At 46.8% G+C, this 26,695-nt stretch overlaps 7 protein-coding genes across 7 annotated transcripts; 3 read left to right on the top strand and 4 right to left on the bottom strand.

The window, feature by feature from the left end:
* Positions 1-1,298: 1,298 nt before the first annotated feature.
* On the bottom strand, positions 1,299-2,737 carry ATNIH1004_010217 (uncharacterized protein; the record flags this gene model as incomplete). The annotated part of the gene is made up of 4 exons (XM_033574792.1): positions 1,299-1,685; positions 1,756-2,035; positions 2,172-2,446; positions 2,612-2,737. The coding sequence occupies 4 exons, from the start codon at positions 2,735-2,737 to the stop codon at positions 1,299-1,301; spliced, it is 1,068 nt and encodes a 355-aa protein (XP_033422810.1).
* A 7,550-nt stretch (positions 2,738-10,287) lies between these two features.
* Positions 10,288-10,903, top strand: ATNIH1004_010216 (uncharacterized protein; the record flags this gene model as incomplete). The annotated part of the gene is made up of 2 exons (XM_033574791.1): positions 10,288-10,309; positions 10,707-10,903. 2 exons carry the CDS (start codon positions 10,288-10,290, stop codon positions 10,901-10,903), a joined length of 219 nt encoding a protein of 72 aa, XP_033422809.1.
* Positions 10,904-15,332: 4,429 nt separating this feature from the next.
* ATNIH1004_010215 (DUF2461 domain-containing protein) lies at positions 15,333-18,148 on the bottom strand (the record flags this gene model as incomplete). The annotated part of the gene is made up of 8 exons (XM_033574790.1): positions 15,333-15,416; positions 15,705-15,845; positions 16,616-16,818; positions 16,968-17,152; positions 17,203-17,222; positions 17,330-17,383; positions 17,477-17,592; positions 17,662-18,148. The coding sequence occupies 8 exons, from the start codon at positions 18,146-18,148 to the stop codon at positions 15,333-15,335; spliced, it is 1,290 nt and encodes a 429-aa protein (XP_033422808.1).
* A 657-nt stretch (positions 18,149-18,805) lies between these two features.
* ATNIH1004_010214 (tRNA wybutosine-synthesizing 3 family protein) lies at positions 18,806-20,007 on the top strand (the record flags this gene model as incomplete). Its single annotated transcript, XM_033574789.1, has 2 exons — positions 18,806-19,306; positions 19,486-20,007. 2 exons carry the CDS (start codon positions 18,806-18,808, stop codon positions 20,005-20,007), a joined length of 1,023 nt encoding a protein of 340 aa, XP_033422807.1.
* Positions 20,008-20,368: 361 nt separating this feature from the next.
* Positions 20,369-22,204, bottom strand: ATNIH1004_010213 (uncharacterized protein; the record flags this gene model as incomplete). The annotated part of the gene is made up of 5 exons (XM_033574788.1): positions 20,369-20,911; positions 20,966-21,274; positions 21,359-21,421; positions 21,491-21,907; positions 21,959-22,204. The coding sequence occupies 5 exons, from the start codon at positions 22,202-22,204 to the stop codon at positions 20,369-20,371; spliced, it is 1,578 nt and encodes a 525-aa protein (XP_033422806.1).
* Positions 22,205-23,492: 1,288 nt separating this feature from the next.
* Positions 23,493-24,193, bottom strand: ARC19 (actin-related protein 2/3 complex subunit 4 family protein; the record flags this gene model as incomplete). The annotated part of the gene is made up of 4 exons (XM_033574787.1): positions 23,493-23,501; positions 23,559-23,603; positions 23,658-23,783; positions 23,840-24,193. The coding sequence occupies 4 exons, from the start codon at positions 24,191-24,193 to the stop codon at positions 23,493-23,495; spliced, it is 534 nt and encodes a 177-aa protein (XP_033422805.1).
* Positions 24,194-24,628: 435 nt separating this feature from the next.
* On the top strand, positions 24,629-26,469 carry UBP6 (ubiquitin-specific protease UBP6; the record flags this gene model as incomplete). Its single annotated transcript, XM_033574786.1, has 3 exons — positions 24,629-24,644; positions 24,712-26,349; positions 26,408-26,469. 3 exons carry the CDS (start codon positions 24,629-24,631, stop codon positions 26,467-26,469), a joined length of 1,716 nt encoding a protein of 571 aa, XP_033422804.1.
* Between the last annotated feature and the right edge of the window lie 226 nt (positions 26,470-26,695).

The following is a 26,695-nucleotide window of genomic DNA, read 5'->3' as shown; positions in this document are numbered from 1 at the left end:
AGAAAAAGGAAATAGATATAAAAGAGAAAAACTAATCCGCAAGAGAAAATTCCTCCCTTTTTTGCAATGGCAGAATACCCCGATAACAGCAACATGGAAATGACTCGACCAAAATCGAAGAGTGTTTAAAAAAAAGGCATAAACGCAGAACAGAGAGAGCCACCGAAATGTATTGAAACACTTTGAAAATGACGAGCCCACCACCAATAGAAAATGCCTCGCAAATGTTTTGTCAAAGGAAAGAAAGAGCAAATGCAGCGGATTCCCACAGCATATTCCACCCCGTGATGGCCAACGTAGACAGACACACCTAACACACACCTCTCCAATGCATATAATTCCACTTGTCTTCGCTGTGCACCCAAAAAAAATATCAGCTGAACACATCGGGCGTCCGGACCGTCAATAATACATTTGGATCCATCTCAACATGACGAAGACATTTGCTAGACCCATGTGGCCCGGATCCAGAGCATTCAGTCTCGGATCGTCAGCCATTGAGATGGCGTTAAAAGTGTTCATGATTCGGTTCGCATACCAATAAGATAACAGAATAGAGACGACGAAAAGAAAATCAAATTATTGGGTTGCCCCAGATAGTTTATAATAGCCGTGATTTTGTACTTCCGAAAGGTAGGAAATGTAGAATTGCAGGTTCATAGCTTTCGAAGCACGTCCGTCAGACTAAGACTGCGAAAGGAACAACTCGCATTCCAAATTAAGTGATTCCATATCCAGATCGTGCAGCTCATAACATTCTTACTCCTCGTGCCCATGACATCGTATTGGTCGACATGGCGTTGGTTTCTTCTGTTTCTTTTTTTTTCTTTCTCATTTTTGTTTCCTCCCCCCTTCCCTCTCAACGTAGAGGTTACGATAGTAGGGAGATTATCGTTCAATTCAGTGCCAAAACCTGCAAGGCCGCTACAATCTTCTGTCGTTGCCAAGACTGCAGATACCTTTTCTCTAGTCGGTCAATCTTCTGACATGCTGTTGGAATCAAAGTGCAGCTTTCAGGGATTCTCATGTCTTTTTTCCTCTTTTTTTTTTTTTTTTTTTACTTTTCCTTTTAGTCCTTTCTCACGACAAGAAACATCATCGTTCCATACTCGCAAAAGCATGAAATGGTGATGTATAAAACGTCATAGAGCGCGTGTGACCAGCACACAATGCCCACATCATCAACCACTCACGAAGCCGAACTTGACATTGCTCTTTTTCCTTTTTTGTTTTACTGATATCTTATCCTCATACACCGTCCTGCTTCTAGCCAAAATTTGCATAACGAGTTTCCGGGGCTACTGATTCAAGCCCCTTCGGTTCAAGGCATTAAGCATATCGCTATCGGTGCTGGAGCGGCCTTGGCTATCCCCCGGATTGAGCATATCGCGAACATTCAATCCTCCGCGCGAACCACTAGGAGTGGATGTAGGAGGAGGGGTCATAGCGCCTTGGCTAGGATGCATCGAAGGGTACGGAGAGTTATGAGGAGACGAGGAATGACGACCATCGTAAGGATAAGCAGATTGCGGCGAAGGGCGACGATCGTTTTGTGCGGGATAGTATTGGCTAGGAGTGGTATGCGCCTGATACCCAGGAGTAGATGTGACTGGAGTGACTGGTGCAAGATTTGTGGGATCTGGGTATTCGAAACCAGACCCCGAACCGCGACGTCCACTAGCCCTCTAATTAGGGGGGTAATAAGTACCAAATAGAATCACAGACGTGAAAAGGGATAGTTAATTGGCTACTTACATGATCTTGAGAGACGGATGCAAGGGGCGGAGGTGCACTGCCGTACGGATGTTGATACATTCCTTGCGGTGGTGGGAGGGTAGCATCTGGGCCTGGTTGCGGCTGCTGCTGGGGTGGCAAAGGCTGGCCGTGGGCACCATAGAGCAGTACACCCTGGGTACTACGCCCCGGGTTCTGTGCGTTTCTCAGGTGTGGATAAGCCGCATGTGCTGGAACAAATGCCTGCGCTTGGGAGGAGACGGGCGTAAACATGCACTCTTGGTTGAAGCGGATACAGTTGCTGCAGCGACCATCTTGTGAACTCTCGAATCCCGAGCATCGAATCTACCAAGTCCCGGTGACCATCATCAGCTGAAGTCCTTCACACTCCACGCCCTTACGGTCTATAGTAAGATATCCAATCCCCATGAACGTACCTTCCGCCTTCGGCAGTAGCGACAGGCGATAGCCGTACGCTGCCGCGGAGCAGCAGCTTGGTAAACAACCTGTGGTGGTGGAGGTTGAGCATATACGTCTGGGGGGCGGTAAGCTCCAGGAGGCGGTGGAAGACGGTACGGATCTTGCGGGCCCTGGACATGAGGATGGATGGCAGCCATGTTTGACGAAGGCGGATACTGCGCTTGGGGCGGTGGAGGATATTGGTGGTCTGCGGCCGGAGGATACGACGCCGGAGGATACTAAAGTGAACCCGCTAGGTCAGTAGGTTTCCGGATAATAGACATTAGACTAAGGGTAGGTTCGAAACATGGCGGGAGCTTGGGGCAAGCATTGGGAAAGTGTGCTTGAAAGAAGACATTTCATGGTACCAGGAAGAAAAGGTCCACGACAAGGGCCAGAGAACGAGAAAAAGACTTACAGGGTATTGAGAAGCCGGCGGATAGTGAGCGGAAGCGTTATCCTCAGGTTGACTAGTGTTCCACTGAGGAGGTGGATACTGTCCCTGCCGATTAGGGTCGTTGAAATCGTGGGGGTTGCTGGACATTTGTAGGCGAGAGGGCGAAGAGGCTGCTTATAACGCGGAACGAGACGGGAGAAAGGACGGATGCAGGATGATGTGAGTTGAGAGTCACGTCCCGCGGGTCGTCGGCCAAGAAACAAGTAGGGCAGGGGTGTGTCTGTGTATGTATAGATCAATGTACGTTCGCTCGATGCGTATGTATGGCAGGCTGGTGTCTAGCCTGGTTGGTTGAAAGATGGACAGTGAGTCCGCCGTATGTATGGCTGTATGTATGTATGGCTGTATGTATGGGGAGGTCGTATGTATGTTAGGTATCGGTAAGCACGTAAAGTAAGTATGTAGGCAGACGAGGAGAGTGTGTGTGCTGTGTCTCTGTGCGCGTGTAAAGCGACCAGGATTGTTGATGCGGAGTCCAAGCCGGTCAGAAAGTAGACCAAATCAGAAACAGTTCCAGCTCCCGTCGGGTGATGTGCAAGGCTAGCATAGCCTCGTGGTCACGCTGAACCGGACGGGGAAGGTGAGAGTTGTGTAAAGGGGGAAAAAATGGGGGAGAAGTTAAAACTCAAAAAATAAAAAAAGGAAATAAAATAAAGGAAAAAAAAAAAAAAAAAAAAAAAAAAAAAGAACAAAAGAAAAACTAAAAAAGAAAACCAGGATCTAGTCCGTAGGAGGAAGAGAGGCCGAAGGGTAAAAGCCGGGATAGTGGGAGAGGAGAAAAAAGGACCAGGGGGAGGAGAGGCGGTGGAGGGTAAGGCGAAGAAGTCGAGGTGTTCAATTTAGCAAGGGTCAGGGTAGGGTACCTAGCGAAGGAGGGGGCAAAGCATTAAAACAAAATAATAAAAATAACTGAAAAAAAAAAAGACAAAGAGAAAAATGGATGGTTCAAAAAAAAAAAAAAAAAAAGAGCCTCGGGGGATTTCACTTATGACGTGAGCGTTGGACACTCTTCCCAACGATAGCCCTTGCACACAGTACTCCGTGCAAGCAACAAAGGCAGTGGCACGAATGATAGTAGAATAATGATAGGTGTAGAGTGGATTGGACGAGCCAACAGAAGAAAGGAAGACGGCAGGATCAGAAAAAGAAAGAAGAGAAAAAGCCCTTGTCAGGCAAGAGATGTACTCTGAAGGTACTACTAGTTACTAAAGTGGTGGGAGTCAGCAAGCAAAAGGAATAAGGCCTGGCAGTAGTGCATGCGAAGTCTCAGTATAGATCAAACACCAAATGAGCCGGCGCCGCCAACAGCAGTCAAATTGTCAGCGGCGACACAATACAGGGTAATCTTGCAATTGAATTCCTTTTTTTAAGGAAGGGAAAAAAAAAAGTATCGAATCAAATCAAAAGCTCCAAATGAGGTTTCAAAACAACAAATGATTTCTGCAAGAGATCATGGATATGTGATAAGATAGAATCGTACCTTGAAGTGGTGGGGACTTGCTTGGTCTGGTTACACAAGGAATGAACTGAATCAGTGAAGGATAAGTAAGAACTGGTGATGATAAAGTAAATGGAGTAAGGGAAAAAAAAAATATTCGCGGAATGCTTCCTATCCAGATGATATGAAGAATAAAGTCTCCAGAACGAGGACGGAAGAGTGCGTGAGAGAGGAAGGCAGAGAGTAATTAGGATGAAGAAACAAATTTGCTACTTCTTGGAAGGATCGGAAACAGTCAAGGGAAAAAAAAAAAAAACGAAGACGGATCTATTTGTTCACTACCTTACAGTTAAGTTTATCCCTATCTTCCAATTTTATTTATTTTTATTTTAATTTACTCTTCAAATGCCACCTCTTCTGTTTTTTTTTTTTTTTAATTAATTTTTTTTTTAAATAACAAAAAAAAAAAATCGTTATTTCCGTTAAAAGGGCCATTTCATCTCTACTGCCTGCTTAGGTTAAGGAAATACTAATATCAATGAGAACGCATCCCAACTATGGTTCGCTGGGTCACCAACTCGCCGGTCCGTCCGAGAGGCAAAAAATAAGAAAGGAAAACGGTCGGGTCAAGCGCTTCAAGACACGAGACGCAGGACGAGTCCCACGGCTGGCGGAAAGCGGAAAGACGGGAAGATTCGCAGATGGAGATCTCAAGGAATCCTTATCCTTTGGGTCTACTGGGTACCAATGGAAGGTTCGTTCCATGGATTCTATAGCTGTTAAAGAATGATGGAGTAAGGCAAAGAACCGGTCCTCATTATTCAGATGGAATAAGGGTTCATCATTGGTTTCGGTGGGAAAATCACCACGCGGGCAATTAATTCTGGCCTAAAATAGCAGTAGGGATCCTGATTTCATCGGCATGCAATGGTTGGCCGAGCGGTGATGAATTAATATCATTTTGGGGGGGGGGGATGAATTGTGGGCATCAGCCGCACCTAGTACTACTAGGTCTCTATTTTCCACATAGTGGGAAATATGGCAGACAGGAAAATCATTCTCATGCTATGAAAGAATATTACCAAGTGGTACAGTAATCAGTTGAAGAGAAAAAGCGGTCATGAAATGGAAACTTAGCAGTAAACGGAGTAGAAGAACGGTCCGCAAGCGGAGTGGACCCTGTCCGACACGCCAGCGACCCATAGACATGGACGGGGACTCCCTAAGACGCAGCTAAAGCATTCATGGTTCCATGGGGATCACCTGAATCGCTGAGAGCCCTTCAGGTTGGGCGTATGGCAGGCATTCGCAGCCACTCGAGTCGCGACTACTGTAGGGTCTAGAGCCTGACGAGGGGCAAAAGTTTGCGAAAAGGCGCAAGTGACGACTGATGACGGAGGGAGGGTACGCCGGGACGGGTAAAGGCGCCGTGACGGAACTCCACCGACCACATCAACTCCTTCCGTCTCCAGCTATTTTTTTTTTTTTTTTTTCCAGGTAAAAAAAAAAAAGTGGTAATTAGTGGGGCATTATTAGGTACCTACAGAGTACGTACAGGTATTTGTTGTTTGGTATTCTATTAAAATCGGTAATATTACTATGGTATTGGATGGTACACAGACAGTCCTGTTAGGTATACAACTGCCCTCTCTCTGTCCTAATTTATAATCTTATGTGTATACCACCAGTAAAGAACATTAAACTCGAGACTAAATTCATATTCAAAGAGAAGCGTAGTCAAATCCTTTGGAAATGTAGAAAGGTGGTCTCACCTGATCCTGACTTAATGGGACAAGAACAAATCGAGTTTCAGTACTTAGGCCCGTATGGTGATTTGACTTGGTAACTAAGTACCAGATGAGAAATCTCGGCAGTACTACTAGTTGGCCGATTTTCAAGCATACCTACATGCATTGGCTTTCCGTGTAGGCTAACAGTTGCAGGACCGTGATCCCATCGCTCGAGTGATGTTTTTAAACACCATCCGTACGACTGCCTCTTCCAGTCACCCATACGTATGATACTACCACGTATGCCGTGTAATGCATCTAGTAGGTATACCAAGTGTTCACTGCACAACTTTTCCCACGATTCCACCTCTTCTGTACGAACTAGGAGGATATTCTAGAAAAGTGCCAGCCCATTCCTTGAGGAGCAGCAATTCAGAATGATTGGATACAAAAGATACACAGGGATACAGCCTAAGCATAAGCCTCCTTGGGTACCTAGGTACGATCAAGGTGAACCAAGGTTCAGTTCGGGGAAACAACATACATCCTAGGCCCACCCGGGTAATCCCCGAGTCCAAGAAGGGAGAGGGGCTGACGGCCCGTGGGTGACCACACCATTGAAAGCCCTACCTAAACTCGTCTGCATGTATGTGCTTATGGACTGGGTAGTTCACTTGCAGCTGCCGAAGATTAATCATCAGTATCATCATCTGCCTCGCATATCCTTTTCTGAATGGCTCGTATCGGCAGTTCATAAGTGAATCCTTCCTAGTTACACTGCCGACTGACAGAAAAGCAAACCCTCCTTCCCCAACACCAAAGAACGATCAAATACTTCCATAAAGGATGGAAAGTCCCAGTCCCTCCAATGACGTCCCGCAACTTTCTAGCTCGTGTCCTTTGTCCTACCCATTTCTATATACCAGTCTCGTGTTTCTTACTACCCAGACACACTAGGAACTAGGGGTACCAAGGATGATCATGAAATGGTTCAATGGCACGAAAATCCTTCGCCTCTTTTGAGCCATTTTTCATTACATTTCTTTTTTTTTTTTTTGCCTCTCGGTCCGAACTAATAATTATGACCTATGGACGATGTACGGAGTACGGAGTACATGAACGGATTGTTGAACCATGGTTGATATCTCAACTAGTGTGCCAAACCTCGGAGCGAAGCATGTGGCCTTTTTAAGTAAAAGGAAAAAGAAAAAGAAAAAGAAAAAGAAAAAGAAAAAAGGGAAAGGGAAAGGGGAAGGGAAAACCCAATCTGGGCCGTTTCAAACCGGTCTAGGAATATTAGACGACGGAATCATAATAGTAATAAAAGTGATCATCAAACGGTGTTTGCTTTGTCGATGCTATGCTTACTCCCTTACATGTCTTTGATCGGATGACCAGGGGAGTAGTAGGTACGGTGGCGGAAAAAGAAACACCAGCCTTATTATGCTTCCTTTTAATCCGAACATGCGAGGAACTCCTCCGTACTCTCGGACCCTTACTTAACCCCTCCCCCACCAACCACCTGATCGCTCGTCATCCCACGAGTGCTTTGTATAGGCCTTGTGCCTGGCTGTACAGGTACAACATGTACGCCTCGCAGTAGCGCCCGCGTCATGCAGCGGCTCCTGTACTGTGGCCGGATGAATTAATCGGTCATGTCCCTGGTGCGTATAATTCGTAGAACAGCCTAGAGAGGTATTCAGTCATATAGATGAGAATAAAATAAACTTGATCTTTTAGATGGCGAGCAACAACGCCCACAAACACTCCCATCCTATACGTGTATATATTAGCACAAAGTATACTGGTTTTTTGGATGCTGTTCCAGATGATGCCTCTGCACTACTGTTCAGGATCTCATCTATCCTATCTCGATCTTTTCCCGCCTACCCCTTTCCGGGGAATACTTATAGTATGTACTCCGTACATACTACTCGGTCTCCTTGCTTGCATTGCAGCCAGATCATCGAGATCTGTGCGGCGAACGGCCCAGCCCGTTAAAAAACGCTGCAAGGGCGGGCCCCGGCATGTGTGCCCTATCTGGGGGTGTTCACGATGTTTTTTGGGGGCAAAAGTACGTACAGGTACATATATGGCATACATGGGCGTGTGCGAAGGAGTCCAATTTTTGAGGAGTCGCATGATCCCAACGGAACAGTCGGGCATGGGCTAGAGGCCACAATGGGCATCTGCATTTCAAATATTACGCAGAAAGGGATACGTAGATAGCGGCCAAACTCGGGGGTATGCAAGATGCGCCTTGTTTCAACTGATGAAGAATGCTCGCTTTCCAAGGCCCTCTCCTCCCGTCCTGATCATCAAAATTCGTCCGCTGCACTGTACAGACCACCAAAACAGAGACAGTAGGAGTGGTACGGACTCGAGGAATCATAATGCAACTTCAATCTATGGGGGTTATCTGTATGTCTAATGCCGATGAATCTGTTTATGGAAGAAGTTGTTCCCGAGGCGGTGAACGCGCGCGGTAAATATTCCCTGGGAATGGTATTAACCACTTCTGAGATTCATCGATCGCAAATCATGGTCATGGTAAACCATGTATGAGTAGGGGGTTCTAGGGTTCCATAAGTCGAATAAAGCCTTCGTTAGTGGCCAGTCATATGATAGTCGGCTATAGTAATGTCGTCATAACAGACACGGGATCAGGAGCATACAAATTCCACTCGTGGAAGACCATTTTCCAATTTCCGCCTTGCACCTCCTTGCTTTATTGTACTAGGGAATATCTAAAAAGGCTCAAAAATTTGTCGAACCGGACCCGTACATGCGTGCCATCTACATAGTACATTATTAGTTGGAAGATCAATGGCACCACTTGGGTGGATGTTGGGAAACACGGACCCCGCAGAACTGCCTCGTTTTGGGGAAGTGGATGAGGAAGCTGCGAGTCAGGACCTTCAAGTTAAGCGATAGCCGCAGTGCCGTCCATTGGCGCCTAAAAAATCATGTCTTCCAATCCTGGTTAGTCCAGCAAGGAAAGGAGCGCTCCGTACCGTAGTCGCACGGCAGTTGATTGGTACCGTCCTGTACATCCATGGAACCAGTTCAGTTCTCAAGAACAGTATGGTAGGTAGGCAGTGCCCTCCTTCGAAGTTTCCTTGTTTGGTGGATGTTTGGAGCCGACGGTACACCACTGTGAGCCGTAATACCCTTTTCTTATGTGTTATTGGAGCGGCGCGACCCATCAGTGGATAGTTCCATGGAACTGGAAGAATAGCAGTACCTATGTGGAAGGTATGAAATTGTCATCCACCCGGGTACTTTACTTTACATCAAGGTGGCGAGAGAAGGGTTTCTCATTGTGGGTTGCAAGTGGATAAAAGACGGGCAACCTCCAGCATAGGCTCCACAGGGTATCTGTGGTATTGGGAATCAGGCGGTGAGTAACCCAAAAGCCCATCAGGAACTTAGTCGAAGGCGCCCATCGTCATAGTGGAGAAGTATTAATCTAGATCAAGAAAATGTTCAGCTAGAAACGGGCACACACTACTTCCATATGGAGACTAGATCTCTACCTACTCTGTATGTATGTTGCAAATATACTACTAATGTGGGGAATATTATTCGGCAAATGCAATTACTATCCACCAAGTTTTGGGTCTCCTTTTCATCCTTCTCCATTTCCCTCTCCCCCTCCTTCCCTCTTTTGTTTCATGTTGTCTAGCTGGAAGTGTATATACTCCGTAGTATCCCGCTGTTATATAATTACATAATCAATCTGACATTTAACTAACTAGTTATACCAAACGGGTCGCATGACCCTTGTGCCATAACGTTGGTATCATCCGGTCAAGATAGACACCATATTAGGCATACCACCTAACACGAGCTTTTCATACTGGGTGCACCATACAATACAGCTAAATCCTATTCCAAAAGCCAAAGAAAAGAGTCCTCAGTGGAAAGCCTTAGGTTTCCCGGGGCTACAGTCTTGGGACGGCATCATCACAGTCTGATCGGGCCACTTCAAGGAAAGTTGCATTAGCGTTACTTAGGGTGGTGAACGAGGGGAAAAGCAATTAAGGGCTGAGGAATGCCAACCAACGCCTCTCGGAAAGAAAACTGGCAAGAGTCCAAGAACTCGGAATCGTTTGCGGGGTTCTGATGCCATGTCCTCCAATCACCCCACTGCGAAGCTGGCCAAGATCCTTGTCGAGTGCGTAATATCCAGTCACTTTGTCAGATGAGATATCCACTGGCACATGGGAGTGACATGGAAGCTAGACATTAGTTAACTAGTCATTTGATGGGTTCGGCTTAGTGGGAGTCTAGAGGAACCAGCAAGCCATGGCGATTCGCTGTAAAGCCATCACAGCCATAATCCAAGCGCCCGCTGACGAAAAGATTCGTTCAAAACTCCTGCACCTTTATCACATTTGTCAAAGAGCCGGCGAACTTTCTCCATCTCCACCCCTCCAAGATTCCTTCATTCCTCCATTCAATCAATCATGGCTGTCGAGGATGGTCACCGTTAGTAGTTTTGCTGTAACTCCCTCTGTATTATTCCATTTCCAGGTACTACTAGGATTAAGTGGTGCATGACAAAGATCGTGTGACTTGTTGGCTGTCTGGGGGCAAAATCGCTGTTGCTTTCCGGTCTTCATTTATTTATTATTGTTTTAATATTGTTATATTATTCCATGTTCAAATTCCATTTTTTGTTTCACGTGGTGTTCTAAATAATTACAACAATCATATGAACTACTACAGAGTACCTACGGAGTACTTCTAATAAAGTACACGATAGTTGCCTCCTTTATGGTACTATTCAAGGAATACGATCCCCTCTAGACAAAATAAATCCTATCATGAAACCCAGAAAAGGCCCTATTTCCCATTTGCAACTGAATCAGATCATACTCTTCAGCGCCGATGATAACATCGGAAATCCACGGTCGCAAACGGGCAACCAACAGGGATAGAGTTGTGATTCGGACGCAGGTGCAGGTGGTCAAGGATGTTTGGGGGCTTGGGCAACCACCGCAAATCGTATCCTCGCTGGCTAGCCGTCTCCTGGACATGTCCACGACGGGCCGCCCCGACTCCCGCCGATCTTATGCATGAAGTGTATGGAGGACCTAGTGAAGTGACATGCTATCAAAGTCCTCATCACAGGCACCGTCGTCATCATGGGTCGACTAATTTCTTATCCAGATGCTGAACTATGTAGGTAGGAGTGAAATCTATCCATCGTAACTCATAACCCTAGCGCCCCGCCATTTCAAGCCCACTTTTTCATCGTCATCGCTCAGACTGGTGTCTCGTGACCTGGGGAGCCTCATACTAAGCAGTCTTCAATGCCCCCGCTTAGACATTCCCCTCTTTTTCATTCTGGTGAGTTACATCTATGTTGGTGAGCGAGTTCCTATTCCCTACCCCTCCTCTTCATATGCGCAAGGGATGAAGGCGTCCCCATGATGAACGTATCTGAAACAGACCCCGAAAATGACGACATTGACTTGACCTTTTACTGCAACATACGTGCATATAGGTGCTTGCTGCAAGTGCGCCTTCCCTTTCACACAGGCCGTCTCACAGGATTGACAATCACAGCCAGCCTCACTTATATCATGAAAGGATTGAGGCAAAGGTCAGCATCCCGAAGGAATCTTTCCATACCATACAGAAAGAAACCAAAGACCTATGAATTTTACAATGTATTACAGGAACGGTATAATACACACTCCACCACTCATCTTTTTTCTTTTTTTTGAGCTTTTTCGTTTTTCCTTTCTACCTTCCTTCTTTTTTTTTTTTCTTTTTTTCCATTTGATTATTTTTAAATTATTTCTTTTGCCCCTTCCCTTGCCACGTTTTTTTCGATCCCAATCGGCGCGGTGCATTGCCGTCCGCGTCTTTCCGTTGCCGCCAGAACCCACAACGCGAGCATTGTGGGCTTCCTCAACTCCTTTCCTGCCTCCCGAAATCTCCAGAAATCCTTGCTCCACTGCATCCAACATCGAGTCACGCTGTCCTCTCGGTGAGATCGTTTGGTCCCATTATACCTACTGGACCATGGCAATTGGCGCAGGGCTCGGGACACAATTACCCGCAGCCCAATCTGAGGCGTCTGAACAACGTGCGTTGCTTCTTGTCTGCGTATGGCCCGTCAGCAAGCAAGCGCCCCAACCCGTTATCACCAAGCCACAGCGGTTAGCAGCAAGCGGCATAGTGCTGACCGGGGGGGAGGCAGAAAAAGGAAACATTCCGTTCGCTCGCTGCTTGTGATCATCGATCCGCCCGCATACGGTTTCGGTCACGTGATAACTGGCCCGCCTATGAGGGCGAGAGGATTCGAAGACTATCTCTACTTTATCTGTCGCTTGGAGTTGCCTGTGCCAACTTGTCGAATTGGTCAATAATTAATTTTTCTTCCAGGTTGGATGGTTTGGGGTGTTGGCGCGAACAGATAAAGAAGACCCGAACCCGATCTTAGTTGACCAACATTCTTATCCCCATCTTCCCCCAACTGTCTGTGCTCGCTCGGGTACAGGTGAGTGTGCGCAAGCGCCATCTTCCTCAACTGACGTGGCGGAACGAGAAACAAACAATTACCAGATCACCTTCCCAACTTCCTCATTCAGACCCGGTCGAGTTCCCACCACCCGCAGGACAAGCAACGATTCAAGCTGGGGTAGCTCTCCTGCCTTGTGTCGTTCGAGTCGTGCATGACCTTGACGATGTGCATAGAACCATAGTATGCTGACCCAACACATGAATGTGACACCCTGTACGAGGTACCTGGGTTGTACATTCATGTATCTTTGCCGTCATGTTCGCCCGTCGCGTGACAGTCTAATGGGTTAGGCCCAGACGTGAGATGGTGAATGGATGCCTGACTCTGTGGGAGACGGATAGCTTCATCATCACTTGACTGCCAACTTCTACTCTTTCAAGTCATGGAGACGAGGTGGCAACTGATCCGGCGTGCATCAACACTAAGGAATACGTGCTTCCCGCAAGACCTGCAAATCAGTTAGGCAGGGAAGCATTTGGGTAAGCCCGTATCTTCCTGCAAGGTTTGTTCTATCTCCCTGTCAGATTTTTTCTCCCCACATCTGCGTTGCAAACTACTACTGGGCAATTTGGTACATGAATAACTCTAATCCGCCGTCCCCTTCGGCTCGCCCAGATGCAAAGAACAAAGAAATATCTAATCAAGTCAGGCGTATAGCTGAGCTTCCAATCAGCCAGAGATAACCTATTGCCTACTGAGTCATCTTCAAGAAAGCAGGCACAAACGAAAAGAAGAAGAAAAAAAAAACCCCCCCGGGGGGGGGGGATTGAAAAATGTAGCCCAAAACCATGCTATTGCCGTTCATTCCATCCTTAGGGTACCATTTATTTTCTATATTTTGTATGTTGTGATCTGTTCTGGCCCGAACAGTCAGTCATCCTCTCGTTACGGATTTATTTTGCTACGCTCGTATCGTATCGTACGTACTCAACTCGACTCAATCGACGTATCAACTCGTCCCCGCATCTCCCGGACAGAAGGCCTCAGATATCATCAGATCACCGGCATGTAAGGGGAGGTTGAGTTGGGTAGATGTTCTTTGTACGGAGTATTGCCAAACGCAACGCAGTTGATTTGAAACACCTTTGTCAATCCCTCTCAGCGTGCAACTTGCATAGTAGTACAGAATACTCCATACAGTGAACTCGGAGTATACATATACTGTATACATAGGTGGCAAAAAATGGTAGTTAATTATCTCGTATTCCAGAAGAAATAGACCCCCATCCGGCTCGATGACGGGTCCTACCGACATTCAAAAGTGTGGGATTATGAATTGTGATGTGCATGACTATTGGAACCCTATCTTCGGTCCCTCAGGGATCTACAATTTATATTAAGTATAGTTATCCTGAATTGGATGAGTCGGTTTATTTATTTATTTTTTAATAGTAATTTTTCATTGGTATATGGGACATGTGTCGGCTTTGACGTCGCAACTGAAGATTCGGGATGAATCGAACGGTAAATAGAAATTAGATTAGTATACTGTTCAGTCTGTCTTGAGAAAAATTCAGAAAATATTATTTAATAAACATTCTACAAAAAAAAGTTCGTTGGGCCCTAGAAGGATGAGGATAGATATCATATGCTATGCAGCCCCGAACCATAAATATATTAGACTTTAACAGCAAAAACGGGTAGTTGACTACTCACAGACATATGTATACAATGTTCTTGTTCCTGAACCTACCATCTAGTGCTATTCTATACATAAATTATTTCTTTTTCTACTCCGTAGATTATGCCTTTTTTTGCTTCTTTTAAATTGGGTGGTATATATATTCGATCTGCTAATTGGAAGAAAACAAAGATCGTCTCGGACCTTGAATAATGAAATTGGGTAAAAGCATCAATGAGTGCGCTTATTGAACAGAGAGTTCCACTAGGATCTTGCCGAGTCAAACCACAATTGATCACCGAGAAACACAGAGTTTATGGCTTGCATGGATTCTAGCCAGAGATGGAGGGTCGTGCAGCCAAGGCATTTTTTTATTACACTCTCCAAGGCGTCAACGCTCCACCGTAGAGCAATGCATCGTCTTTTAATAAGTGTCTTCAGGATTCATGTTGTGCTCCGCGGAAGCAGCAACAGTCCAAGAGAGAATGGGCTTCGCTTCGTTGATGACCGCATGGTTTGTGACAACTCTCCTTCCCCACCACCCCGGTTTGACAGTGGAACGGAGCAGGAATTCCTGCGTCGGGGATTTGGGCATTGATGCAGAATCGGAGTTCTTTTGATGGGACGAGAGGGTAAAGATTCTCAACTATTATGGACGGATTCGCACGCGTGCAGATGTGGATATCTTTTTTGCTGGAGAATAGGCAGCACCGTGGAGCTAGCCGCACGCCCGACGGCCCGGCTGCGGCGCGAGGACAGCAGGCCATAACATGCACGTCACAATTGTGAAGGCCTGAGACTCAAAACCCTGGTAACTTGCTCAGGAATGGGACACGATCACCGCCATATTTGGGGGGGGGGGGGGGCCAGAAGTGGCGGTAAGGATAACCCGGAGCCATCGACTTCCTTAGCTCAGCATGGAAAACGAAAAGACCGTGTGTCGATTCTACAGTGAGCCCAGCCAAAGAGAAAATACAAGCGGTTGTATACTATTGTTCACTTTTCAGTCAAACCCCTCCAGAGAAAAGAGACCAAGAGCCTGTTTGCTAGCAAGGACCATCGTCATCCTTTTAGTCTCTTTTCGAAAGGCGGTTACAATAATTCATGTCAAGGGCTCAGCAGAACCCGAAACAGGGAAAGACCAAAGACAGTTATGTCCAACTCAGCAGGGCAAACAGCAAAAAAAAAAAAAAAAAAGGCAGCTACAAATCTGCAAAGCATAAACAGAGTTCATAAGACAAAAAAAAAAAAGAGACTGGTCTACTATGAAAAGTTCAACACATACATTGCAAGATAAACACCGTGGTCGCCTTTGAAGGGACCGAATGTTCGACATCACGAAAAACCAAGCGACTCTAGTCTGTAGCGTCGGATTCAGAGGCAGAGATGTTACCGGGGTCCACTAAATCCGGCATGACGACGCTGTTGAGATACGTAACCTATTGAGTGATAATGCTCGCTGGTCAGTGAAACATTTCTCATCAATTGCGTGGTCTTTCTCCTCCCCCCTCCAAGACACCCCTGCCGCTTCCAGAGTATAATGGTTTTAGTGGTGGGTATCTTTATGCCCGAAGCCACACCGCCGAAGTGACTAGAAAGGGAAATGAGAGGGGAAAAAGGGCGTTGTAACTGATACGGGCACTAAGGTCCAATAGACGCAGACGCGGACAAGCGGGGGGAAAAGCAAAATGACGGCTGAACAAGGATGGTTAGGATGGGGGCCTTACAAAAGGTTCCATGATACCAATGAGAGCCACGATTTTATCCTGTGCGTTGGGGCTCAGAAGCTCTCCATCCATAAGAGGCTTGCCAATGGTGAAACTGCGCAGACGAAGCAATTGGATGTTCTCATTGTCCACATCGTAACCCTAGGCAAAGAGAGGTTGTCAGCATTGTAATTGGACAAGGGAGCGGTCCGCCGGGAAAAGTCATAGACTGAACCATGGAAACGTTTGAGACGGTGTAGAAAACTCTTCTAGACCAAAGCCCCCAGTGGGACAGTAGGCGACTTCCCGTGCTAGCTAGGCCCCAGAATGACAACCTGAACCGGAAACTACCAGGGGGTTGGCGTGTGTGGGAAGGGTGTGACCCAGACCCAGACACGGGTCGCCCAGTCGGAGCCTCCCGCGCTTTAGCACCATCAACAAAGAGCAGATTTGTTATCAACTGGGTCTTGTTGAGGCCATAAGGCCTCCATCAAGAATTGGCATGAGCTCTTCGCAGTTATTGAAACAACTGTGGGCCTTTTCCCTTTAGGGTTGTGATGCTGAGCTCGGTGGTGATTTGTTGACAGCGATGTGGTCACTGCCTAGATGATAGATCCTGCGATGGTCTGGTCATCATGTTGAAGTCGACCCTGCCATCTTTCACCATCGATCCAAGGGCTAATCTGAGTATCCTACCCTCCAATTTTCTCTAACCAAGAGAAACTCTGGAGGAGAAGAGATAAAACGCGACGATAAACAAGACAGCCTGCACCCGATATCCTCCTCCAAATGCTCGCACTCGGACGAAATAACAACTTGGAAACAGCAGATCGGAAATATGCTGGAATGAAGGACATGGCCAGGGGAGTTGTGCTTCATGGGTGCTGGGAAGAAAACAGCTGGGATACAGGGAAATAAAATAGCACACCTACCTTGGGTTTGATCTTAAGAGCGCTTCCCTTGTTTTGGTTGACAAAAGCCTCGACAGCTTTTTCTTCATCATCGGGTATTCCGTCGAAAATCTCACGACGCATCCCTTCTGCGTTCAACACAGCCTTCAGCTGATGCGAATTGCTATCGATTTCTTCTCGAATACGTGCTAGTTTATCGGCTTCTGGATTCCAGAGTCCCGCGCCTAGAGCCCCCGAAATTATCATTAGCACCGCCCTTGTCTGACATTATATCCTGGTGGATAGGAAATCCCGAGGCTGTTGTCAATGGGCTGTTTCTCAGAATGTTTTATTCTCGATGCATCTGGAATATGGAACACACAGCAAATGATACCTTGAGGAGGCAGAAAGGCATAACGTGTTGGGACACCGGGACAGATCCCATGTGACAACTTCTCCGGGGACATGTTGACAGCGAGGGCCGAGGTGCTTTTCCAGCATGACTCACCGACAAAGCAGGATCCAGGCTGGCAATGGACATAGTAAGCGGCGTAAGAGCCCTTTTTGCCTGTGCGAGACCTTTTAAAACTTAGATAGCTGACCGTCACATAGTGTTGGGTTTCACCCACCAAGCGGCCGAAAAGTGATCCTACTCGATATCATGGTGTCAGTCCAAACGTTTCAATAGTTAGAGCCGACGGGTACAACGAGATGTCCACCAATTGTGGAGTCCCCAAGTTCCGAGTCCGTACATACCTTATATGGTGTAGGATTTCTGCTGAATCTCATGTCTCTGTGAATGCGGAATATCTATAGCACAACGAATATTAGTAAGGCTCTCTCAACGTTACATTTTTCTTTTGTACTATTTGCTGCCCCATTTAACAAATATATGACACTCACCAGGTCCTTAGCGGGCAATTCAGGGATTGTGCTATCGACCCCTGAGATTTTCTCCGAGAGACATTCGACAAAGCTTTGCCAGTCCTTCTTCGAGACCTGATAGTCTGCATCGTGTGCTATCAAAAAGGGCTTACAGTTAGCTATGCGCCTCAGACAAAGATATGCCGGTCGCGATTTATTGGTACCTTTGAACCAGGATCTCTCATTGTTCTTTGCCAAATCCTTCAGAAACAGAAGGGTGTTGGGATGCAAAGTGTGATCCTCATATGGTGTCTTCCCCGCATCTCTTGCTTTGGGCTTTTTGACGAAGACCTCCTTTCCCGGTCCTAAACCGGTTTTAACACCCTCTTTCCACAGTGGTTTATCTTCCTGTCCTTGTTGCTTGTGTTTTGTTGATTTTCCCGCTTTGCCTTTTGGCGGCGTATCTGATTCTGAATCGGGGGGTTCGGTAGTGTTGCCTTCGGAGCCCTCTGATTTAGATTCCTCAGCTCCTTTTCGGAAATATTTGCTTTTCTTGGTGGTTTTCCTGATGGGTAATTTGCCTGTAGTGCTATCCGACTTCTGTTTTTTGGAGGCTGTGGTGGTGAATGCTGGCGCTGACGCGCGCCTTTTTGGTGCGGGCGTTGGAGCAGCCGCTGACGCCGGAGCGGCCCGAGAAGATCGACGAGGCATGGCAAGCAAAGGAGCTTTAAGAGGGCTTCGTTTCCCTCCGAGTGACTAGACGTAGTAAAAAACCGGTGAAAGGCTGTTGGAGCTGATACAAGTAGCTACGTTAAGTGAAAGGAGATCAGTTGCAGGGGGAGAGGGTTGGGAAAACGTATGGCATTTATGAATCGTGTCGTGGCTGTTTGTAAACTTCCCTGACCGGTTTACGGGTCATTAGCGACTGATAGACTTTCCACACGGACAAAGGGACCGGGAAAGAGACCAGGAGGCTGGTAACTTCTGGGGCCTTTTCGCGTGGAAAAGCGGGCGAGTTCTTTGCTTCCGCACCACTAAACTTAGTGCGTTCGCTCGGCAGAAACGTTTGAGAAGGATTTGCGGGACGGAATCAGAGCGGGCCTTTTCTTTGTATAGCTGCTGAAATCCGGCTGCCTTTCTTAACTAGTACTATCTTTCGGCATCTCAAGTTTCGATTCATTCTCGACAACCCTTTTTTTTTGCAATAATTCCCTGCAGAGAAATACTGTGTGAGCTTCTTCTCATTTATTTCCGAGGAAGAGAGGCGAATATTGTATCCTCTACTTCTTTCGCCACTTTAGCTTTCTGTCAAATTCTACCAAAGAAAGACTCCGGTGGACATAAAAATAGAAATATACTCTAGGAGACATGGATAAAAGTGAAACTGAGACGATACCAGAATCGTTTTTGTCTCGGAAGCGCAAAATTCTCTCAGATCTCTCTATCCCTGATGCAGAGTATACAGACCTCTCGCCCAAGGGGTCTGTAGATGAGGGTATCCGCGATCTCATCCACGACATTAATACTCTGTCAGGTCTGGTAACCACCAGTAGCTGTGCTGGACGAATCAGCGTGTTCTTGGAGGGGAGGAAGAGCGTACAACCGCACTCACGGGGTTCGTCAGGAGAACCAAAAAGACAATTCGCACCCTCGGGAGGCAAAGGCGCCGGAAAATGGCTGTTTGTGTCTCATGAACCTTTGAAAGAGGATGTGGCTGGATTTGGCTGCAACCGTGAAGAAACAAAGCTAGTCAAGGAGCCCAAATCGTTGTGTGATCTGTTTGGCATGGTCCCAGGGGATGGAAAGCCTCCGGGGATGAACAAACGTGGCCAAGCCCCGCGCCTCGTGCGCTTCCATTTTGAGCCCATGGTGCGTTCCACCTGACTGACTCCTTACATTATCGTTTTCTTTGTCTTTAATCTGGTCCGTGGAGCTTCCGTCTCTGACTGGTTCTCCCTTTGTTTTGTCCTATCGGGGGGGGGGGGTTGATCTGCTTTCTTAACATTGCACAGAGGGTCTTTGTATGCTAATATGTGTTCTTTATGTAGATTCTCCACATTATGGCAGCCACTCTCCACCACGCCCACCCGGTACTGTCTGCTGCGTCGGCCTCTGGGTTTCGCGAAAGTGGTTTGCAGAGTCTACGTTGTCTAGAGGCCGATGATGGCCCGAGTCCCATTGTCGCTGTACGCTCCGCAGGACTATCAATGGAGTCGGTGATTGGATACTGCGAAGAGAACGAAGACGATGATGGTCTGTCTATTACTGAACCGGTCATTCGGAGCCTGGTAACTGAAGAGTACCTTCAGATGCTGATTGCAATCTCGAATGAAAGATTCTCTATAAATGCAGAGCGAAAAGAAAGATTTCGCTCAAGTATGCTGGAACTCTGTTCAAGTCATACCTGTGGCGCAAAAGCAAAGGGCAAGACGAAATCTTCTGACCGGGAAGATCCAGAGAAACGAAGAGAGAGAAAGAGAGCAGAAGGTCTGATGAGAAAGAAACTCCTTGAGGATCAAGCGAAATTACACGTCCCTCAGGATGACCCACAAGCTTGTGAGGAGATGTGATAGCTATGGAATGAGCATACCAATTGGATAGAATCTAAAAAAGGTTCGCTGAAAATGATGTCATGACTATTGACGTGCTAACCCGATAATTGTATGTGTAATAAGATAACTTATTACCATGACCATGAAATAAAAAAAGATACATCGATGGATAAATAAGGAAAAGAATAGAGATAGCCACGATCCAAGACCTTCCCTAAACAAACTTCCGCACGCTATTCAGGTCAGATGTAGTCTGTGCAATACCAACTTCGACCCAATGGGCTGCTTTTCGTATCTCGGCCACTGATACTGTACTTATGAAAACAACAAAATTGCTGATAGACACATAGGAGACAGTGAGGTATCTTTCACCAAAATATTACTTTTCCTCGGAAGACGGAAAGCATGTTGGGGACGACTGAGTGATACGATGACCGTAAGGTCTGCTCCTGGCTTTGGCCGAGGGATACAAAAGGAGCCTCTGATTCCAGGTGCTCTCGTTGGAAGTACCAAATGGGCCGCTCGACGTCACAGCCATACTCGCACGACGTGCGTGAGTAACGAATGTCTCAATCTTGGTCGCAGAATCGGTGAACGCTCGACTCTTGCCGCTGTCAGTAGACGAGAGAGCTAGGTTGCTTTGTGCGGCGCTGTCAGAGGGTGAGCACTCAGTAGAGCTTCCGGAAACCTTAGACTCCCTGTCACTATTAATCCAACCGCTCAGAACAAGATTGCAGAGAATGATCATCTCATGTTGGACTGCATCATCCCATATCATGTCTTTGGCCACAGTTGTCTCCCATTCAAACCAGATAGGACCGTATGGAGAATATAGTTCGACATTTTCCGTAGGGAAATTGTTAGGTAGACCTGGGACGTCATAGTCTGAAATGCCGACCTTCGAAATCAAACTCGCGTAGTACTAAACAAGAATCCGGTGAGAATAGATCAAACAGAAGGAGAGGGGGAAACATACACGATGGGTAGTTCTACTATGCTGCGGGATTTTGACCAAAGTGTCAAAGGGAAACCACTTATCCAAATCTGAAAATCGAAGAATCTCTCTCATGTCCTCGGAGTTGACGCAGAGTGTATATTTCTGGCGCTCATTGAAGGCCGGGCAATTCAACCCAGCATAGAGAAGATCTCGAAGCAATCTCTGATCAAGGCCCACTGTATTCGACCTTTTGATCCGAGAAACAAGAGACATGATGTGGCGATTGGTCATATCAAACAACTGATTGCGCTCATCAACGGTGTACAACTTGGTTGCAAACCAAGGAAACTACATAGAAAGTGAGAGTTGTCCAGAAAATCTCTCAATCCATCAAAAGCAAACTGAAGCGAAGTGTAGAGGGAATTGTCTTACCTTGTAGAGTGTACTAATAGTAGACTCGTAAGTGCGCTGGGGGCATTTGGCACAGAAAGGCGACTTGAGAGTGCAGGTTAACGACGCTATTACTTTTGCATTGTGAGGGTTGAAGGATAGAAGAATTCTTACTCGATGCGGCATTTCCGCATGTCGAATGGCACCAACTATCTCCTCACTGGTGAAAAGGCCTGCAAATCCAGTAGAGTAGGGGTCTGTATTTGGCAACGCATAAGGGATTCCATCTTTCCAGGAGACGCACTTGGCACGAGGAAAGAGGTTCTTCAAAAGAGCATCTTGACTGCTAAGTTCCACATCGACATGTCGATTACCGAGACGAGGAGGGCGACCAGTCTCATAGATCTGATTGATTCGGTTGACCGTTTCCTGTGCATTTGTTTTTGTCTCGAATTCAACATAGCAGTCCATAGTTTTAGCAGTAGAACGTTCCATGATGATATGTATAGCACACCCCTTGTCAGGGGTGATCAGGCGTGCCTGACGACCGACGAACTGAACGATCTCTTGCTTGGTAATAGAGTATGGAATCTATATTATAGTCAGCAGAACTTCTTCCCAATACGAATACCAACAGCTTACATTTGAAATCTTGATTACTCCCCATTTCGGCGGTTCCCAGAGATGCACGTAGCTTCCAATTGGCATTTCACTGGGCAAGGCAACATTTTCAAAACTCTTTGCTACTTCAGAGAGACGTTGTGGAGATCTCGATTGGTTTTCAGCGTCATTATGCAGCAGCTGATATAACGAAGCCGGTGCAGCACGACGAGACATAGGCGAGATTATATCCGGCTGTGGAGGCTCAGATGGAACGTAAGATGCCATCTTGGGACGAGATCCTGGGCCAAAATGACACTGCTCATTAGGATTTGTAGGGGTAGCGATAGTTCTCTCTGCCGGACAGAAGAAAGGGTCAGGCAGGACAGTCCCGTAGTGCAAAGAATGAGGGATAGTGGGAGACTTTCCAGGAAAGTATTTTTGCTGTTGAGAAATCCTGGCCCTGAAAGGTTGGCCAAATGAAGCCATACCAACCTGTTCTGGCCGCGGGTATGGATTTGGAGAATCGTCTCCTGTAGAAAGAAGACTATCACCTCTGAAGTCCATCCGAAGCTCTGGAGATAAGCTGGGATGAATTAAAATACGGACGAAGGAAGGTGGAATATGGAGGGTAAGAAGAGACAGAGAGCAGTGTCTACTGCTTTCAACAGTGAGAACTTATTGAGGTGAGATCCTGGGGTTACGTGTCCAGACAGCTTCTTAATTCACTCTTCATTAAACTATTGTAGTATATTTAGGGTGGAAAATTTGTGCTATCCAATGAGGAAATATTCTGAGAGAGGCAGGGAGCTTTGTTGGGTGGATATATCTAATAGAACGCTATTTATACAGTATTGAGCTTGACCAAACTGAATGCAATAGGAAGAAATGGAGAAATGACCTGCTAAATGTTGAGAAGTTGTGGAAATAATGTTAATTGTCCAATGCAAAATAAGGAAAAATGCATCGGTATTCCTAAAAGAACTAGGAATTATTCACCCTAGCGTTGTTTTATTGGTGAAATGTCGCGTTGCCGTAGAGTGCCTGTTCTTATGGCACAGGAATATAAGGAGTTGGTACTAGCATATGTATGAGGATGGCCCATATTAAGGAACTCATTTGCTCTGTCAGCCGCAGTCATGGTCTGATAGAAGCGACAGAGACTTCTAGAAATTGAGAATCCTGTGGCTCGCGGACTTCTATCTCGGTGACCGAGGCTGGAAATGATAGCCATATACTGAGTCTAGAACATAGGAGCATGTGATATGAACCATTTCCTCTACTCGTATTTGAGATAAAATTCGGTAGGCTCATACATAGAATCGCTGCTAAGGAGCTATTTTGATTCGAGTCAATGGTGAAATGGACAAGCAAACCAAGTTCACTAGTGTATTTTCATATTTGATATGGGTTTGAGAATCCCAGGAAGGCGAGAATGCGCCGAGCGTATCATAGCATGAACCATTTCCAGAACCAGCCTAGATCGCCTGTACAGTAGTCGCTATTGAACGGGTAAAAAATCAAGGCCATGTATCAATTGTGGACCGAAAAGGAAACATTCAAAAAGAAGAAAAACTTAGTCGAACTGTACCAGCTTGTCAGAGCTAATCCAGTGCTAAGGGCAGAGAATTGTGATACTTACCGGTGTCAAGAATGATTCAGCAACAAACCGAGCGCGCGCATTCAACTGCGACATAGTTAATACGATTGGGAATCAGTAGCAAGGAGGAAAAATACATACGAAAAGCTTCATTTCAGAAATCTCCTTATCCACTTCTTCCATGAACTGGATAATAAAGTCCACAAGCTTATGCTTCAGCATGGCTTCCGTATGGAAGTTTGTAATCAGGAACGAGATGTCGTATCCCTGCTATCCAGTTAGCATTATGAAATGTTTTTATCAACAATATTCAAATCCCAGACCTTAACTGGCTTTCTTCGTAGGATAAAGAATGACTCTGCACGCTGCGTTAAGAACCGGGTGAACTTGTGTACTAGGATATGTTCGATCTCATCGGCTTGTTTAATTCGAATGCTAACACGGACGCTGTTCACACTGGGCTCAATCAGTACCCTTTCATTCTCGTTACGAGAAACCGTGAGGGGATTGAGGAGGAGTTCGGGGGAACTCTGGGCCTCGATCTCGGGGACATTATGGCGTTCGGAGGTCTGGGAGGCGAAGTTCGAAATCGCAAGTGCGGCGGTAAGCGAGGACCGGACGCATTGAAGATAAGGACGCAATGATTGAGACTTGACGTTGTTAGCTCCCACCGTCATCTTATCTACACTATATGTAGCTCACCATAATAGAAATGTGACGTATACTGCGGGCTGATGCTGTTAGTCCGCTGGTGATGCCGTCAACTCCGACTCATTCACTGCACGTGTAGCAGAAACAAACCGTTTCACTGGTAATACACCCAAAGTATCCGGGTACTAGCTGTGAATAATATGCCTAAAGCGTAAACCCAGCAGGCGACGAAGGTGTCTTGGGTCAGCTTCAGGAGGCAGCGATGTCCCACTGGTCCGCTGATGTCGCCTGTTGTTGGTGTTTGCTCCGTTTGCACCTGCCCCACGGTCACTGGGTGGCACGCCAGGACGCCTCCCGAAAGCGATGACCGACCACGCTGCTGTTTATGCATTGCATACCGCCACCCAAGCTCTTGAGAATCCCACTGTCTTATCAAGAGATTATTCTTAGAGACGAGTAGGATGGCTTCGATACCAGGTATGCCCGCATTACTAGCCTGAAAGTTTACCAGTGTCGATCTAGCAACTTCTAACCTGGGCTTTAGTCATCGTAAAGCACCAAGGTAAACGTCATGAGGTCGAGCTTGACCCGTCGTCGAACGGCGAAACACTTAAGTATCAACTGTACTCGTTAACCGGCGTCGAACCGGAGCGGCAGAAAATTCTGGTCAAAGGGGGCCAGCTTAAGGATGACACTCCCTTATCCTCTCTCAAGGCCAAACCCGGCCAGACGTTCATGATGATGGGTACACCGTCGGGAGGACAAGGCGCCGGAGACCTAGGTCGACCTAAGGAAGCAGTGAAATTTTTAGAGGATATGACCGAGGCCGAAGCTGCAAAGGCGGAAGGGGCTACTCCTGCTGGTTTGCAGAACCTTGGAAATACTTGCTACCTGAACTCTACGCTTCAAACGTTGCGAAGTGTTCCAGAACTCCAGCAGGAGCTTCAAAAGTATCGGCCTTCTGCAAGCGGCAGTGGAGGCTCCAGTATCTCTGAATTGAGCAGTCTTGGTCTCGGCGGCCTCGGCGCTTCGATGGATCTTACAGCATCTCTGCGGGACCTGTTCAAGCAAATGTCTGAGACACAGGAAGGGTTTCCTCCTTTGATGTTCCTTAATGCACTGAGAAGTGTATTCCCCCAATTTGCACAGAAAGATCGAAATGGACATGGCTATGCTCAGCAAGATGCCGAAGAGGCTTGGTCCCAGATCGTAACACAGCTGCGGAATAAGCTGATCATTAAGGAAGGCGAAGGCGAATCCGCCTCCCAGGTTTCTTTTGTTGACAAGTATATGGCCGGAAGGTTCGAGTCGACTACCGAATGCGACGAGGCGGCTGCAAAGGAAGTTGGTGAGCAGCCAACGGAGAGCTCTGACGTCTTCTACAAGCTGGACTGTCACATTGGCAAAGAGACAAATCATCTACACGATGGCATAATGGCAGGCCTTGAGGAGAAAATTGAAAAGCGGTCTCCTACTCTGGACCGTGATGCGGTATATACCAAACGCTCACGCATAGCCCGACTGCCCAAGTACTTAGCTGTGCACTTCGTTCGATTCTTCTGGAAGCGCGAAACCCAAAAAAAGGCGAAGATCATGCGGAAAGTTACTTTCCCTGCCGAGTTGGATGTTGTCGACTTCTGCACAGACGAACTTAAGAAACATCTCGTACCAGTCCGAGACAAGGTCCGGGAGATTCGGAAAGAAGAATTAGACGTTGAGCGTGCCAGGAAGCGCCAGAAGATTGCCCATCAGTTGGAGGAGAAAAAGGGCGAAGCAGAATCCGAAGCTGCCATAGAGCCGATGCAGAAGAAGGCAGTGGAAGAAAGCGTGGAGGCGGGGAAGGCAGCTGAGAAAGACGGAGATGCGGCAATGACTGATGTCTTTAAGACCGATGCGGAATACGAAGCAGAAAAGAATGCATCCATTCTCGCTGCGAAGAAAGAGCTTGCCGAACTTTTGGACCCCAAACTTGCCTCTGACGTAGGCACCAACGGTTCGGGTCTCTATGAGCTACGAGGTGTGATTACGCACCAAGGTGCTAGCGCTGACAGTGGCCATTACACTGCGTACGTGAAGAAACAAAGCAGTGGCAAGGAAGGAGAGAATGGAAAGTGGTGGTGGTTCAATGATGACAAGGTGACTGAGGTGGAAGCAGAAAAAATTGAAACCCTTGCGGGTGGTGGTATGTGGATATCTTTCTATGTATAGCACGAAGCTCCTACTAATCCTGTTTTTACCAGGTGAATCTCATTCTGCCCTCATTTGCCTTTACCGTGCGATTGACCTGCCGACTGCCAACTAAGTGTTCTTTTCGACGAGGCATTTTACGATTGCAAAATCGGTACCTTTTACTAGATTATGTGCATATGGTTTAAGATAGGTATTTTCTAGACTTTAAAGGAGATACAGTGTGCCTTCATTTCTTGCTTCTAGTCCTGTTTTACATAGACCAGTTATATCCATATCCATATTCCGTAGATTCCTTACCTCCATACAGTCACACCACGTGACGTTTCCCGTCTGCCTCG

The sequence above is a fragment of the Aspergillus tanneri genome (assembly GCF_003426965.1).
Source record: "Aspergillus tanneri strain NIH1004 chromosome Unknown AapTan_5_pilon_pilon_pilon, whole genome shotgun sequence".
Classification (NCBI taxonomy): domain Eukaryota; kingdom Fungi; phylum Ascomycota; class Eurotiomycetes; order Eurotiales; family Aspergillaceae; genus Aspergillus; species Aspergillus tanneri.
This window is presented reverse-complemented; position numbering and strand designations above follow the sequence as displayed.